Source organism: Syngnathus typhle, linkage group LG1 (assembly GCF_033458585.1).
Source record: "Syngnathus typhle isolate RoL2023-S1 ecotype Sweden linkage group LG1, RoL_Styp_1.0, whole genome shotgun sequence".
In the NCBI taxonomy this organism is placed as follows: Eukaryota; Metazoa; Chordata; class Actinopteri; order Syngnathiformes; family Syngnathidae; genus Syngnathus; species Syngnathus typhle.
The window spans coordinates 10,723,605-10,741,039 of record NC_083738.1 but is presented as its reverse complement, the minus strand read 5'-3'; the positions used below and the strand labels follow the sequence as shown (position 1 = coordinate 10,741,039).

The 17,435-nt window shown below is 41.2% G+C and overlaps 3 protein-coding genes and 1 long non-coding RNA gene across 5 annotated transcripts; 3 read left to right on the top strand and 1 right to left on the bottom strand.

Annotated features, from left to right (window-relative positions):
- The first annotated feature begins 711 nt into the window (after positions 1-711).
- gar1 (GAR1 homolog, ribonucleoprotein) lies at positions 712-3,921 on the top strand. 2 transcript variants are annotated; one of them, XM_061288047.1, is made up of 7 exons: positions 712-797; positions 1,018-1,223; positions 1,548-1,702; positions 1,786-1,845; positions 1,923-2,034; positions 2,971-3,105; positions 3,182-3,921. In XM_061288047.1, the coding sequence occupies exons 2-7, from the start codon at positions 1,031-1,033 to the stop codon at positions 3,190-3,192; spliced, it is 666 nt and encodes a 221-aa protein (XP_061144031.1). In that variant the 5' UTR covers positions 712-797; positions 1,018-1,030; the 3' UTR covers positions 3,193-3,921. The 2 variants fall into 2 exon arrangements, with proteins under 2 accessions (XP_061144031.1, XP_061144024.1); XM_061288040.1 differs by having other exon boundaries at positions 731-932.
- A 575-nt stretch (positions 3,922-4,496) lies between these two features.
- On the top strand, positions 4,497-9,623 carry LOC133156501 (alcohol dehydrogenase class-3). Its single transcript, XM_061282279.1, has 9 exons — positions 4,497-4,634; positions 6,474-6,575; positions 6,648-6,789; positions 6,874-6,961; positions 7,486-7,705; positions 8,021-8,281; positions 8,353-8,488; positions 9,191-9,329; positions 9,415-9,623. Exons 1-9 carry the CDS (start codon positions 4,617-4,619, stop codon positions 9,437-9,439), a joined length of 1,131 nt encoding a protein of 376 aa, XP_061138263.1. The 5' UTR covers positions 4,497-4,616; the 3' UTR covers positions 9,440-9,623.
- Positions 9,624-10,568: 945 nt separating this feature from the next.
- On the top strand, positions 10,569-14,571 carry LOC133156508 (eukaryotic translation initiation factor 4E-1A-like). The gene is made up of 7 exons (XM_061282292.1): positions 10,569-10,685; positions 11,388-11,494; positions 11,558-11,653; positions 11,741-11,804; positions 12,928-13,041; positions 13,498-13,637; positions 13,704-14,571. The coding sequence occupies exons 1-7, from the start codon at positions 10,611-10,613 to the stop codon at positions 13,816-13,818; spliced, it is 711 nt and encodes a 236-aa protein (XP_061138276.1). The 5' UTR covers positions 10,569-10,610; the 3' UTR covers positions 13,819-14,571.
- On the bottom strand, positions 14,557-17,105 carry LOC133156512 (uncharacterized). Its single transcript, XR_009714876.1, has 3 exons — positions 16,982-17,105; positions 16,395-16,520; positions 14,557-15,468 (listed from the first exon to the last, which is right to left on the bottom strand). It is a non-coding gene; the product is annotated as an uncharacterized LOC133156512 (long non-coding RNA).
- Positions 17,106-17,435: the final 330 nt, after the last annotated feature.

Below are 17,435 nucleotides of genomic sequence, written 5' to 3'. Positions count from 1 at the left end.
TGAGATGAGCATTTGAATGATGTCATTTTAATGAAAGATTTCGCATGTGGCAAGAATTTGTCATGTTGTCTCTAGGATGAACAGAATGATGCATGGATAGAAATGCTTTTTTTTTTTTAGTTGATAGGCAATGTATGGACAGGCATGCATGCATATATTTTTACATGACCAAATACTGTCACCTAGTGGCCATTCACTAGAACGTCAAAAGCGGAAAAGTGCAGAGCCATCCGGATGTCATCCCTGAGAAAAGTTACTCAAGTGTGTGCATGCAAAAAATAAAAGACAATTGAATCTATTTTAAATTTAGGAATTACGAATGCAATTTTAAAGCAATTTTAAATGTTACTAGACTGCCATTCCACAGGCCACTAGTGCGTTGAATTGTCTTACTAGTGAGGACAAGGCGTGTATTAGTAAGTACACTAATCTTAAAATAGATACCGAGGAAAATGAATGAAACAAAGTTACAGTATGTAATAAAAGTAATAAAAATGTTCCAATGACTTGCCATTAATTGTATATAACTATGGTATTGCAAGGAGACAACGTATCTTCTAACCTTGTCATATTATGCAAAACTTTACCATGGATTATTATATTACATCATCCCTTAATATTTAGCAAGCACTATACATTTCATTGCAGTGGCTATTTCACCGTCTCCGACCTGTATTTGCGACACTTTGCGTCTTCTCATCACGGCAGTCAGGCCACAAACAGCTTTACGTCAGTATGTATTCACACGTGTTGTCTCACGAGATACTGGAAAGTCCTGGACGCTGTTGAAGTTGTCGGTACCGCGAGCAGAATGCAATTTAGATGCTTTATACACCTTTTATCGATTTAATGTTAGTTAATGTTAATGTTAAAGCGTTGGCGTCGCGACATGTTGTAGAAATTTCTTCTTTTGCTTAGGAATTATTTATACGGTAGGCGCTAGCAGCTAGTTATTAGCACGCTTTGTGTTCGCCTTACTCAGACTTTTGATGTTTGTCTATTTTTTGTTTCTTTCAGATATTCTTTAAGAATGTCATTCAGAGGTGGAAGAGGTGGAGGTTTTAACCGGGGAGGAGGAGGCGGAGGGTTTAACAGGGGAGGAGGAGGCGGAGGATTTAATAACCGCGGCAGAGGAGGCTTCGGCGGCAGAGGTGGCAGAGGAGGCTTCGGTGGTCGTGGTGGTTTCAGACAGCAAGATTATGGACCCCCAGAATACGTTGTTGGTGAGAGCTTCGTGCATGATAGCAATTGAAAACCAAAGTTAGAGCCATATGACGATCAGAAATAGGGCAGATGTTTTCATATCCCGATATTCGGGTTAATACATCTCAATTAACCGCTTTAACATGCAGTAAGCATTACAGTTTGAAATTGTGATTACCGTTACAATCACACCAACAAGGCTACAGTTAAATGTGTGTGATGGATCTAAAAATTGTACCTTTGTTAGTCAGGATGTTACGATAAAAGATTAACATTGCTAATACAAATTAATAATTGTGCCTAAATCATTATATCAACCTGTAACATTAACTGTTGTGCCATAGCTTTAGGAGAGTTTGTGCATCCCTGCGAGGACGACGTCGTGTGCAAATGCACAACTGAGGAAAACAAGGTTCCCTACTTTAATGCACCAGTGTACCTGGAAAACAAGGAGCAGATTGGAAAGGTGGATGAGATATTTGGACAGCTGCGTGACTTTGTATCCCATTCATTCAACATCTGTTTCATTTGTTTTATAAGAACAAATTTGTTTCTTGGTTGTCCCTTAACTCACCTGTTCAGTATTTTTCCGTCAAACTTTCTGAAAACATGAAGGCTTCTTCGTTTAAGAAATTGCAGAAGGTAATAATTCTCATCCAGTTTCCATGCAAATACATTAGCATCAAACTGCAATCTAAATGACCAATGCTTGTGTTCAGTTTTATATAGACCCAATGAAGCTCCTTCCACTGCAAAGGTTCCTGCCAAGGCCGCCTGGTGAAAAGGGTCCGCCAAGGGGAGGTAGAGGTGGACGGGGAGGCGGTCGTGGAGGTGAAGACATTTCTTACATTTGATTTGATCCTGGATAGAATAGAATAGATCTTTATTGTCATTGTCACACATGTTGAGCGTGCTGTGAGTGTTGATTGTTGTTTGTTGGTTTGTAATGGTATGTCAAAAATCATGGTTTGGTAGTTGGTACATGCGTTGATTTAATAGTCACGCTTTGTATCGTACACAGGGACCAATACTACTCGTACACCTGCAATGAGGGCCTAAGGGAGCCCTTCTGCAATATGTTTAGCGACTCAGAAATATCAAACAGATTTGCATGCTGCAAAGACAAGACCGGCTTCGTAATCAAATCTGGTTTAGCGGCGTAGTTCAGGAAGAGGCTCGTTATGAGTGTCAACAAACCCGGACCGTTGGTCCTCATGTTTGATGAAAGTCTCAATACGAATTCAAAGAAAAAATAGTTGGACATGCACATTCGGTTTTTAGAAAACGACTGTGTGACTTCCACGATATTTTGGTTCCGAATTCCTGGGAGATGCAAGGGCTTGAGCAGAGTGTAACATCCATAGTTGGTCTTCATATTTGTCTAACTTAAATAGTTTTCTTTATTTGAAAAAAAATGCACCTTCTGTTTTTGAGGCGGTGCATGAACAATGTTTTTTTTTCCTCAGGAAATGAAGCATGCACATTTATTTTATGTTAACACCTATGTGAGTTTTTGAAAAAATAATTCACAAAATTGACAGACTGCCAAAAGCATATCAGTAAGCCATGCCTTCTGCAAGCCAGAGACTGAGCTGTGCTGTTTGTTTGTTTACAAAGTAAACATAAAGCTCGAAGGTGGCATTGTTCCTTGCCCAATTTTGCATGATGGAGTTTGGGATGCCTTTATACTGTACAAATAAAACTACAATCTGGTAGCTGCTTTACTTTTTGTTCTCCATAATTATTACAAAAATGCTACTGTTTCAGGTGGATTCCGGGGTGGCAGAGGTGGAGGTTTTGGAGGAGGTGGTAGAGGTGGAGGATTCGGACGTGGAGGTGGAGGATTCGGACGTGGAGGTGGCGGCTTCAGAGGCAGAGGTGGCGGAGGACGTGGATTCAGGGGTAGGACTGCATCCTGAATGGCATTTGAGTTCTTGTGTCGTCGTGTCAGTGTTAAACCTCTTTGTTTTATTTGTAGGTGGGAGATGATCTGCTGTGGGTCCACAACTTAGTCCTCTGTGAGGGTCACAAAGTTGGACATTATCTTCTGAGTGGATTTGTTTTCTTTATTTTTATTATTTTTTGTACAAGTGATGAGTCTTCTTTTTATAGTTACCAAAGGTGGACATTGTCTGTCCGTCAGTGAGCCGCTGTTAGCATTTCAGGCCTGCGTGGGGCTAGTTGGTCCCTTGTTGCCGACAGCTAGTAAGTCTCATTGAGAATGTCATTTCCACGTCACACAGCACAAGCTGACATGTGGCCAAATTAAGAAAATTATTCAAATAAAAACAACAGACGTGCACAGTGTGGTCATTGGGGAAATTAAAATAATATGGGACCATATCATTGTAATCAGTGATACCGGAAGGTAAACAAACATGTTTTATTTTTTATTTGGCTACATGTCAGGGATGTGTGGCAAGTAGTTCATTCCTGACTATGTTTGGCTGTCGCCAACAAATTGGATAGATGGGGGCCTGCACAAAATACTGACGGCAGCTGACAGAAAGATTGATGATCTCAACCTTTGATATTTAAAGGGCTCAAATCCATGTTTGTGATACACCTCAGTAGTCAAATGCACCTGAACAGATACATTCACAAATGGTCATTAGTGATATATGGACAAGTTTGTTGGGGGGTTTAGAGTTCAAAATTGGTTGAATTCTTACGACTGCAGAAAATCTTGTCTTGATTAAAAAACAAAATTCTGTAAAATAGTGTCTCAGTGATTTTACTTCTTTCCCACACAGGCTTATGATTTATGACAATGGTTATTAGGGCGCAGCAGTTTTATGGTCTTTTGTCTCTACCCTGAATTATTCAAGTTCAGGTTTACATATCAAAGAAACAATAGACACTAACATTTGGCATTTTATTAAAAAAAAAAGAGTAAATTATTTTATTGAGACGTGAAGTGCAAACAATATTAGTAAAACTATATGAACATTTTGGATCGTGTAAGGAATAAAATAGGCAACCTTGAAAAAAAAAATCAAGGCAGCAATAAGGCGCAATAAACGATTATTCAAAGTTTGTCAGTGATTACTTGAATAACAAAATAGAAATTGAACCGTTCAGACTCCGAACAATTATACTAGTGGCATGCGGGCAAAACAAAAATGGGATGGAGGTGGTGGCATTTACCTGCGGTGTGAATCAAGCCTAAGATACAACTGTTGGTGTGAACGACGCAAATAATTTTTCCAAAACTTCAAACACCAAGGTTAAATCGCGACCCGGTGACATTCTTTTAAATATTAATTTCGCGGTTCCGGATGTACGTCATTTCTATCATTGTGTTTGATTGGTCAACCTCTATCGTTTTATCTGATTGGTCAACCTCTCCTCACACGGCTGCGCACAGCCGCACACAGGCTCACTGCCTTCGACGTTTAAGACAGTGGAGCAGCATGGCGACATCCGGCAAGGTTGGTGTACGCTTCAAACTTACTAAATGAATATAATTCAATCGATGGTAACTTCATTTAACTTTCAAAGCTCTTTTCCTGACTGGTGGTTTTTGGGAGTGCGATAATCGGTACTTTAAATCCGCTAAATTACATATTCTTCGAGAGAAGAACAATTGCAGAGCTGTCGTCGGCTGGATAAGTAAACAAACAAGGATATCATTTATGCATCGAACTAACAACGAAGCGCTTTTTTAAGGTAAATGCGGGACCAAGCCACAGTCTGCTAGCCGAAAATTCACACCTACTCCAAATAATTTGTTGATAATTCTTAAAGGAGACGTAACTTGGAAAATCTATTTTTTTTTTTTTAATTTTGTATTCATTTTATTGTGTACTTGGATTGAACTAGCAACGAAGCGCTTTTTTAAGGTAAAGGAGTGGGCAAGCTACAATCTGCTAGTCCAAAGTTCACACCTACCTACGCTTTTTAATGATAAGACGTATCATTGAAAAGTTTTTGCTTTTATATTCATTTTATTGTGTACCTGGAGTCTCCAAAATTGTAGAAAAGTCTAATCTATCCCTCCAGGTGCTGCAGAGATACTTTTATGATCTGTTTGGGGGCTTTTTTTTTTTTTTACTCTGTTCAGTTTTCTCCATTTTCTATTACGTATTTGTATCTATTACATCACATCTGTTGGGGCGAGACGACCAAACAAGGTAATTGGTTTGCCCAAACGGTTTTTGGATATCTGCCATCTTTATCATTACGATTATTAATGTCACATGGACCAAGTGCGCAGACATTACATTTGGGCACACGTTGAGGGTGTGTGTGCAAGCCTTCTTGGCTGTAGCAGATGGATTAGTGATTTTTAAAGTCAGCGTATTCTGTTTTGTTGTTTTGTACCGTGGTACCGAATTAGTCTCGAATTGTGGAAAATCACAGGTATTGACTGAAATTCTGGTATCGTGACAACCCTTGTTTACAAGACGTGTTAATAAATATTGTGAGGGGATTTATTTTGTTACATGTTATGTATGTATGGACGTCTTCTGCCGTTGACATCTTTTAATCAATCAAAACGTTTGCGGCGCAAGTAAACGCTACCTCGGCTAAAAAACTACAAATATGTCTGACCGGGAGTTTGGTGTGAAGTATCTCATTTGCATTTAAAGCAGTGCTTCTCAAATAGTGGGGCGCGCGGTGCTATTCCTGGGGGGGCGCGTGTGACCCTGGGGAACAGGCTTTTTTTTTGGCAGTACTAGAATAAAGTGTAATTGCGCGTTTACTACAGCAGGGGGCAGTGGCGCTCTCATTGTTACTTCTGTCACGTTTGCGACAGTGCAACATTTTACGACTTACAAGACAAGTTAGGATAGTCACGGTGGGGAGGGGGGGCGCGAATAGATTTCTTCTTGCTAGGGGGGGGGCGTAACAGAAAATAATTGAGAAGCACTGATTTAAAGAGACCCTGCCAAAACGGCTTGGTCTGAGCCGCACCTCAGAACAAGTATAGAAGAGGAACCATGGATGGATGGATGGATGGATGGATGGATAAATAGATAGCCCCCAACCCCCGCGATGAGTTAAAAAGTCTCACGGGAAGGAATGAACCCCTCAGCCTCTCCGTGATGCTATCAAAACGAGGAATTCAGACAAAAGCATCACTGTTCCTCTTTATATAAACCACAACTGAATGAGTACATTTTAAAACGGAATAATTTATAGACGTTATATGTAAGATTTAAGTAACGCCTTGTTGACTTCACCCTACGGATTGACAGTTCTTCTGTATTAGAAACTAAATGTCCCATTCAAAACCAAATGGCCGTGCTCTGTGATTGCTTTTCTAGGTCATCAAGTGCAAGGCTGCTGTAGCCTGGGAGTCGGGAAAGCCTCTGACCATTGAAGATGTGGAGGTGGCGCCACCCAAGGCCCATGAGGTCCGGATTAAGGTAAATCAAGGCTGGTCTAGGTGGTGTACAGTCAAATGAAACTTCCTATTAACATTGTCAATTGTTTTTCAGATCTTTGCCACTGGGGTGTGCCACACTGACGCATACACTCTAAGTGGCAGTGACCCTGAGGGGGTGTTCCCCATCATCCTAGGCCATGAGGGCGCTGGCACCGTGGAGAGTGTTGGCGAGGGTGTAACCAAGTTTAAGCCCGGTAAGAAGTCCCAGACATGTTTTATATTTTCAAAGTCTTTGTATTTATGTTGTCTGAGAGATTAATGATTCATGTTGTGTCAAGGTGATACTGTCATCCCGTTGTATGTGCCTCAGTGTGGGGAATGCAAGTTCTGCAAAAATCCCAAGACCAATCTCTGCCAGAAAATTAGGTACACTTGTCTTAATCGAATACTCCGTTCCGGGAGTTTTAAATACATGTTTAATTTTATGCACACTATGTTAGGGGTGAAACAAGTGAAAGCGTAACATCTATTGGTGGCAGTAATGCGCCATTGGTTAGACATCTTAGAACTTAATATAAAAGGATGTAATTATATCATTCTTCCTTTAAATGCATTGTATTTTATTTTTTATTTTATGAGGTCATTTGGTATTTTGTCTGTTTGTAAATATCCGGAATATTTTTTTGTTCATCTTGTTTATTTTGGTATCAGTTTACAGAAAAATACTTAAATTGCTTGACTTTGTATTGACATCAATTCTTCCAAATTAGGATGATCATATTATGTTAGATGGAATTTTCTTGTCACAGCAGCGTACAAGAGTGCAAGAATACAAGAAACATGTGCAAAATGGAAAAATTTATAAAATTACAGACAATCAAAGACAAGTGCACAAACAGAAACAATTACTAGTAAGCAAAACATATTAACATCATGCTCCCTTCCTTCAGAGTGACCCAAGGTCAGGGCCTGATGCCTGACGGGACTTCCCGCTTCACTTGCAAGGGCAAGAAGTTGTTCCACTTCATGGGGACCAGCACCTTCTCAGAGTACACTGTGGTGGCGGACATCTCCCTGGCCAAAATCAATGAAAAGGCTCCCCTTGACAGGGTGTGCCTCCTTGGGTGCGGCATCTCCACTGGTTACGGTGCTGCGCTGAATACCGCCAAGGTAGGTTTGCCAAAAAGATCACTTCCTACAGTACATGAATTGGCCACATATCAAATAGGTACCCCATTTTAATAGATGTCATGCTTCAATTAGCCCACTTGAATTCTTGCTACTGCCCAAATAAATGCCTCCCTTCTCTCCTGATGCTCATCAAAATCTAAAGGCTGTGGTGAAAATGTTCTTTATACGAAACAAAATGAGAGGATTGTTTGGAAAAAGGAAAGTCTTCTATTTAAAAAAAAAAATAAAATAAATTACTGTACAAGGCTTTATAGAAGTGCCTGAAATGTATCTGGTGGGTTTCCTTCAATTAAGGTGGAACCCAATTCCACATGCGCCGTCTTTGGCCTGGGAGCTGTCGGCCTAGCCGCCATCATGGGTTGCAAGGTGGCTGGGGCCACTCGCATCATCGGTGTCGACATCAACCCGACCAAGTTTGACAAAGCCAGGGAGTTCGGCGCCACTGAGTTTGTCAACCCCAAAGACCACAGCAAGCCCATCAATGAGGTACTGGTGGAGATGACCGACGGCGGCGTGGACTACTCGTTTGAGTGCGTCGGCAATGTGCAGCTCATGGTGAGATTTTGCATTGTTGTGCCAGTCAAATGTAGTACAAAAAGAAGAAAATAACCAGTTGAATGTTTTAGCGAGCTGCTCTGGAGGCCTGCCACAAAGGCTGGGGTGAGAGCATCATTGCCGGCGTCGCCGGAGCTGGACAGGAGATCTCCACTAGGCCTTTCCAGCTGGTGACCGGGCGTGTGTGGCGGGGCACAGCCTTTGGAGGTGATGAATTCTTTAGGGATATACGGTATTGTGGCGCTTAAAGGGTCACCACAGTGAATAAGTTACCACATCTGCCTTTGTTTCAAAGTTTGGAATTCAAATAAGAAATCTGGTTCAGAGTTAGGCGGTAGCAGCAAAGTGAGCAGCTACTACTAGCCCTGATTGTGAAGAAGAAGGCCAGAGGCCAAAAGTACTGTGAAAATATTGTTTGAAGTTTTACCGGTGGAGGCAGCACTTCATCACCAATGCACCGAATTACTGTGTGCATTTGTCCTGTTGTGTATCGGAAATGTGCATGTGGGGTATATAGTGCCAAATAAAAACAAGCCTCACAGCCCAAGATGACAACTTTGCCAACCTTTCAAGCGTGCCGCTTACAGCACCACAGCTCTGCTTAGTGTTTGCCTTTGACATGACAGTGTTTCAGTGTATTCTGACTGTAACTTGAACATGGCCAATCTTCACCTCATGGGAGAAGAAACTGTTTGGGGGCAGAACTATTTAAATATAACCCATTGTAACATAATTAGCTGGCAGAATTCACATGAGTTTGTATAGACACATTTCTGAAAATCGACAGCCTACAACAATTACTTGGCTGTTCAGTTTTACCCTTGGTGGGTGAACAGATGCTCTACTGACCTAACTGTTTGTATGTGAGCAATTAAAAAGTCACACCTCTTTCAACATTGTTTCACGCAGGCTGGAAGAGCGTGGAAAGTGTCCCCAAACTAGTGGAACAGTACATGAACAAGAAGCTGAAGGTGGATGAGTTTATCACCCACACGCTGCCATTTGACAAGGTTAATGAGGGATTTGACCTCATGCACTCTGGAAATAGGTATACTCATTAATGCCATAGTCCTTTATCTGATTGATTATAATTTGTCCCTAACACTGTCAGATTTTCTCTTTTTCTTGTGCAGCATCCGCACAGTCCTGACCTTCTAAAGTACATTGACCACCAGTGATGCAGCTCCCAACTGGAGCACTTAATGCTACATCATTTTCATCGTCAAAGTCACAAAAATTTCACAATGGTTGCAACAATTTCTATTGAAAAAGCATTCAAATATGTGTTTTCTGCACATGTCATGAATATTGTGTCAATAAAATAAGCACAATTCCTATCAGATATCTATATTGGTTATTTTTGGTTTAATCATACGTAATGTTTAGGTTTTTTTTCTAGCTGCGAGCTGTAGTTCTAAATTATTAATCAAATAAATACAATATAGAAGTCTAGGCAATCTAATACACAAGTTGCACGTAAAAAGAACTACAGTAATAAAATGTAGAGAACGACATATGTATCTGCCTATTGTAATTTTTAAAGAAAATATTTTAGTTGGAATAATGACGCGTTTAAAGTTGGAAATGTTTGAATCATTCAAAATATGGAAGTAATAAGAGAAATTGTGTTTTTGCATCGTTTTCATTTTTTGGGTATGTTTTGTGTGGTGTTTTTTTGTGTGCGTGTACTTTTTTGTGTGTTTTTTGTACTTTGTGTTATATTACTCTACATGCAGTGTGTATAATTCCTAAACGAGATTCTACACAGTTTCATTTCAAATGCTAGAAATTTGTGTCCAAATACTTGTGGGCCTGTTGTAGGTTCTTTTCTGCAGTTTTTTCCCCTCCTGTTTGTTTGCAATTTAATTCTATTTGTTTTGATAATTAAATACTTAATATTTATCCTTTACAATTGTAAAATAATGTAATAAAGTATGAAAACAAAATAAATTAACTGTAAACTAAATGTACATGTACTTTAAAATTCAACTTTGTTTAGAATAAAACAAACCAAATTAACTACATTGTAGCTTGACTCGTGAAATTAATAACATTACAGATGAGGTTCTAAAAACAAAGGTGTTTTAATATATGGCCAATAACGTTGACATATATTTAACTATTTGTGTAATTGATTAATGAAAACACAAAAATACAAATGTATTTTTGATTTTAGGATGTAATTTAATTGTTTAATCGGATTAATTAAAGACATCAACGTAATTAGCCAATTTTAAGTGAAACTAAAGGCTAAATTAATGCACCAAAAATGCCCTGACTCCACCCACTGGTCAACTTCCGACTACGTCACAGATTGTTCATAAAGTACATGCTCGGTGCAGTCCGGATTTGGCAGAGAAAGAAAATCAAAGAAACGTTCTACACGATGGCGACCGCCTGTATGGTGAGTGCTCGGCTAAACTCTGGCAGATAACAGTCTCCTCAAACTCACTCTCACCTTCTGTTTAGTGTATGCCAGTCAAAGACGTTTCATGGGAATTTAGACGCAAAACAAACCAGGGCGCACATGTGGCAGTGAGAGGAGTAAAATGTCAGTTTTGTGTTACGATCCACTCGCTTACTAGGATACTGTTAGCATGGCAGAGCTAACAGCAGCCTCTCTCCAGAGAACTGCTACGAACTTGGCTATACTCATTTACTTTATATATTTCCGGTATCTCTGATAAAAAGTTTTAGAACAAGTCATTTTAAGTGTAACTAATAGAGCCTCATCGAAGTTAATGTTTCCCCCCCCCCCCCCCCCCTTTCATCCTGGATGAAAGGATGAAAGAAGTCGCGCTGCGGAAAGTCTACTTTTCTTGACAGTTTTACAGCAAAATAAATAGTACTTACTCAAGCCTTTTTACTGTTTAATTAGTTGTATGGGAAATACAATTAAACGTGTTTTGATGATGCACGACTGTAAAATTCCGATTTTCAATTTTGATATTTTTTGTATGAGCAAAGGGGAAAAACAATTAAAATAGGTTTGTTGTTTATTAAATGTAATTTTATTTTTAAGGCCTTATTGCCAGCCCTGTTTTTTGCTTAACTTTTAAAGGACTATGCCTGTCAATTAAAATTGTGTATTCCTTTTCTTGATTAGGTGTTAGCCTCCATTGCTCCAAAACTTGAGAAGGAAAACAGTGAGACGGCGGTTCAAAATCTGGTTGAAAGTCCAGAATCGTACATCAAGCATCCTTTACAGAACAGGTAAGACTCGGAGTCCAGTTCGCCGCTACTGTGCTAGTCCAAACAACTATTGTGCATGTGCAGGTGGGCTCTTTGGTTTTTCAAGAATGACAAGAGCAAAACTTGGCAAGCCAACCTTCGACTCATCTCCAAATTTGACACCGTGGAGGACTTCTGGGCGTAAGTAATGTTAGAGCAATATGGACAGCAATATTAAAGTTGAGGATTTATTTATGAATGCAAGGTGTGTCCTTTGTTCCGTGCCAGCTTGTATAACCACATTCAGCTGTCCAGTAACTTGATGTCCGGCTGTGACTATTCACTCTTCAAGGTAGGCACACACTCCCTCCCGGCTCACTACTGACATAAAGTGACAATGTGTTGTGCTTGAGATTGATTGATTGATCCCCAGGGGTGGGGAAATTCAGGCCCCAATAGTATCCATACCACAGAGCGGGAATACAAAAGACACAGAGGGCATGAGCGCTACTCAATAGGCTCTCATAAGGCTGCCACACAACGGCGCCACAAAGAAAGCCAGAAAGTGTGAAAGATAAAAGCCATCAAAGCAAATCAAAGCAAAAAGACAAAGGGAAAAAAAGTAACACCGGCCAACCAGCACCTCTCAATATCAGAGAACACACAAAATAGCCTCCACGGGGTCCATGTAAGAACAGTGCAGTTCAACGGCGCCCAATGGACCGCGGTCGTGAATCGGTGAAAACATCACAAAGCAGGCAAACGTGTGAGCAGCGTCCTGGGCACCCAGTCGGGGCACGTGCAGATGGTCACCACGGGACTAGCACGGTGAAGCTCGTTGCTTCCGACGAGCACAAGGGAGCGGACTCCCCACAGGGGTCGCGACTGCGAGACCAAGGCGAGGGACCCGGTCAGTACCGGCCAGATAAGCAGGAAGCCGTCGTAGAGTTACGCAGGTCTCGAACGATGTGCGCAGCTATCCCGTTCCCAGGGGGGAAAAAAATATCCGATCCGAAGCGATACCGAGGTGCGGTAGAAGACACCAGCATTGCCAAATGGACAAAAAGACGGAAAGAAAGAGGAGAAAAGAAGGAAAGAGAGAACACTGCTGGGAGGGTTAGGGTTAAAAAGCAGCCATTTTGACTCTGTCAGACATAAACTTCGAAAAAACTATTATACATTGAGAACAGATAAAATGTGTGATTAATTGCAACTTAACAGTGACTAATCATGATTAAAAAAAAATTATCAACTGAAGGCCATGCAGTATATGCATGCATGCGTGTGTGTATGTGGTAGGACATAGTTATTAAGTATGTTTTAAGTTGCATAAACAATGGCATTAGAGTATGTTTAATTAGATACTTGTAGAATCCCTGTCATTGGTGCTGCTGGTTTGCTTTGTATGTCTCTCTATTGGACTCCCGAATGTCCACTTGGCTGCAGCAGTCCCATGGACATTTCTTTGTCCACAGGACGGCATTGAACCCATGTGGGAGGATGAACGCAATAGGCAAGGCGGCCGCTGGCTCATCACGCTCTCCAAACAGCAGCGCAAGGCTGACCTCGATCGCTTCTGGTTGGAGACGGTAAGTTTTGCTTCTGTAGCAAGTGGGTTCTGAATGGTTATAGAAATTATAGTATCATGATTATTAGAAGTGTAAAAATTAATCAACAACAAACTGACCATCAAATAATCGCCTCGTATTTTCACAATCAAGTAACTGTTTGGACATTTTAACTAAAGATTGTCCCCTACAGCAGCTTACTTCGCAATTAGAAAAAAGTAGGAAACGACAGATTGACAGCTATAGGCAAGAGCTCTGGCGTAACACTTGATAGCTAGTGGTGAGTGCAAGCTGCGGCCTAGTCAACGACTTGACGTCACATCCGTTCCCAACATGGCGTGCATCGCATAATAAAATAAACCGGGGGGGGATTTGATGTTAAACTTTAAATATTCAATGAGCTACACAAAGTTAAGTGCCCATAATGTTTTTCCCACCTGGTTGATCCTCACGTGAGTGGATGTCTTTGCATCGCAGCTCTTGTGTCTGGTGGGGGAAGCGTTTGACGACCACAGTGACGATGTGTGTGGCGCAGTCATCAACGTACGAACCAAAGGGGACAAGATCGCCATCTGGACCACGGACTATGAAAACAAGGATGCCATCACACACATTGGGTGAGCAGGGACCTGCAGTGTGTTCTTTTTGTTTTTTGTGTCTGCTAAGTGTTTTTGTTGTATTAGGCGTGTCTTCAAAGAAAGCCTCGGAGTCCCTTCCAAAGTTGTGATTGGCTACCAGTCGCATGCTGACACGGCCACAAAGAGCGGCTCCACCACCAAAAACAAGTTTGTTGCCTGATGACATCCACGTTCTGTTTTTTTTCTGGGCCACCTTTTTCAACATGAACGTTCACAAGAAATGGGGACACTGGATTGCGTCTTATTTATTTATTTAAGTTTCTATACAAGCGCCTAGTGATTGGCTGCACCCCTCCACTGCACAGTGTATGGTGATTGTGTTTCAAGAGTATATTTTTGTTCCAGGAATGCCTTCTCGCCAAGCCACTTGTACAGTGTGAGTAGTAAAAAAAAAAAAGTGATAACTATTTTGTAAGATAACACGCATGTCATTTTGTGGAATACAGTCTTTGTTTCTTACAAACAGCTAGTTGTTAATGCACTTTGTTACTTTGAGTCTGCTGAGTTAATTGAGGACCAGCATTGAGAAAGCCAAATTAATGCTGGTTGACCTTTTTCGGATGTTGAGCCTTTGTGATTGGTTCAAGTCAACCTCATTTGATTTTTGTTTCGCTTGTGAGTCGTAGTGCTGCTAACCGTGCCCCGAACAGTAAATGTGCACACCAGAGATGCAAATGAAAGAGTGGCGTGTTCTTTCCACCAGCTATTAAGTAGAGTTAGCAGACTCCTACCACTTATCTCCGTAGTGACCAAGAGAGTACAGTATTCTCATTGCATTATATTGTGTCTCATATATGTGTTGTTTGAATCCTCTGGTTAACTTTATCAGCGGGTGCAATAATCTTCCAGGGTCAGTTTAGCCCTGCTTGGACATTTTAATTCTCAAATCAAAGTAAAAAAAAGTCAAAGTCTGCTTTATTGTCAATTTCTTCACATGCCAAGACACACAAAGCAATCGAAATTATGTTCCCACTATCCCACGGTGACAAGACATAGTACACAATATACATACAAGTAAACAACACAAACAAATAAAAACAAGAAGGCACAAACAGTGAATAAATAAGAGTGATAAATAAATAAAAAATAAACAAATGACATCATAAATAAGAGCAAAAATGGAGCAAGTGTGCATACAGCATACAGTCAGAATCACATAGCGCAAAAGTACAGAACGCTACGCAGAAGGGGGGAGAGAGCTCAGGATCCTAACAGCCTGGAGTATGAAGCTATTGGTGAGCCTGGCGGTGTGGGAGCGCAGGCTCCTGTACCTCTTTCCAGAGGGCAGAAGACCAAACAAAGAGTGAGCGGGGTGACTCACATCGCTCACAATCGTGGTCGCTTTGTGGGTGAGATGGGAGGTGTAAATGTCCTTCAGGGAGGGGAGTGAATCACCAATAATCTTACCAGCCGTGTTCACTATGCGCTGCAGGGTCTTCCTGTTGCATTCAGTGCAGCTACCACCCCAAACAGCGATACAATTGGAGAGGATGCTTTCAATGGTGCCACGGTAGAATGTAGTCATGACGGCCGGAGGAACACTAGCTCGCCTGAGCTTCCGCAGGAAGTACAGACGGCGCTGAGCTTTCCTCGCCAGTGATACGGTGTTGGTGGACCAGGAGAGATCCTCACTCTGTCCCCCCCCAGGAATCTGGTGCTGCTCACTCTCTCCACCACAGCACCGTCGATGGTCAGCGGCAGGTGTTGGGTGTGACCCTTCCGGAAGTCAACAACAATCTCCTTGGTCTTGTTGACGTTCAGCAGGAGGTTGTTGTCCCTGCACCATGCGGTCAGAAGGTCAACCTCCAACCTGTACAGAGTATAGTCTAGGTATTAACCCAAATAATTAACCTAGCAGGTAAATGAGTTCACGGGACTACTTTATTTACCTGCTGATTAATTAGAACTGCCTGTGGCTAAAGGAAAATTGTGGTAGGGTTTCTACTTTTGAGACCAAGATATGGGGTCAGTTTCACCAGTAACATAACTGGTTACGCTGACCCATTGGTGTTTAATGCCTTGAGATGAATGATTCATCATTTTGGGAGGACATTTCTAAATATAAGGTTGGTTAGAGTTATATACTTGATTGTAGTGATTGGCTGCACCCCTCCACTGTCAAGTGCATGATGAATGGCTTGTCTGCATGTTGTACGCATCTGTGTTCTTCAGAGGCATCTTGACCTGATGATGTTTTAGCTGTGTAAAACGTATACAAACTGTATTCAGATCGGTAATCAATACACATGAAGTTACCATGAAGCTAATTTGGATGCAAGCTATTTTTATGTGACAATCAATCATTGACCGAAAACTGAAGAAACACAAAAAGGTTGTTGCAATAGAAAACAAGTTTATCCCCGCGTTATATTGTTGGCCACTTTGGCCCATATTAAAAATCCAGGGAAATTTGTTAAAAAAAAAAAAAAGAAGGGGAACTACTGTGTAATTTAATAATGACCCACCCCCCACCACCACGCTTTTGTCATCTTTTGTTGCAGTATTTGAGTACTCCATATTGACCCGCTAGTGATAAAAGGCTAGAAGGGGCACAGAAATTGTATTACTTAGCGATCAATTTTCCTTTTTACCAAAATCCGTATTTTTTCCCCATTATTCACCCCAAAAATAATGTCAATAATGGCTGAATGCGCAGTGGGTCAATGTGACCCATATGACCACTTGAGGTGTCCCATACAAACATAACAGCATTATGGACAAATACAATTGACTCACTTATCCCCGGTTTTTGGACCTGATGTTGTTCCAGCAGGTGTCAGTGTAAGTCCACTTTCTCAATTTTCGCTTTCCAATTGGGATTCCACAGAGGTCTCTTCAGTTGCGCGCTGGCTAACGAGATATCTGTAAATAGCAGCTGGGCATCTTATTTATTTATAGGCATATAGATAATGCCGCAATGACTTACGGACAGAACACATACACTTGGGCTAGGCTACATTCAAAAACTGTGTGGAAGAAAGTAAATAATTATAAAATATATAAATAAATATTAATGATTGATGGAAATGAGCACTTTGATGACATTTACTTAGAAATACTGAACAGTGTCTCCAATATGGTTTAAATATTGAAATGAACACTGGCATTGATGGACTGTGTAAACATTGTTGCATCGGTTGTATTAGCGGCTGGAAGCTTCCTGCCAGAGGGCTGCCACAGGGCCACGACGCCGATAGCATTTTGCATAAAAGTCCATGCCCAGTCCAAAAAAAAAAAAAAAACATTGGTGAAATATCTAATGAAGGTGGTACAATTCCGGTCTGAACTTTGACATTCTAGTTGGAAAAAGAAAAGGCCTATACCTCCCCCACGGCACCAGCTGGTCACTGTCCAGATGTCCAGAATTGCAGGTCTCTGGCCCCTACCTTCACCCGCCGCCAGGACCCGAGCCTCTGCCAATGGTTGGCTGCAGCTGCCCAAGTCCTCTATTTATAAACTCAATGTGTCACATGCATCAGGATGTGCTGAAGAAGTGCTGAGCCCCTCCACTTTGTGTTGCCATGGTGATCAAACGTTTCCTCTTTTTGTCTAAGGAAACCATTTCATTTTCTTTTATGACCAAGCTAATATGTTTGCAATCTAAACATTCGGAGAGTTAGAAAGTAAAGACGGAGTCAGGCTCTGAGCTTGCCCGACAACATCACATATCACAAATGAGCACACTCTTAATGCTAATTTATTTAGCAGTTAATTAAGTGGTCGAGCCAGAGTTCGGCACGATGCCTTCACTACGTCATGCACATTCACATTGATTCT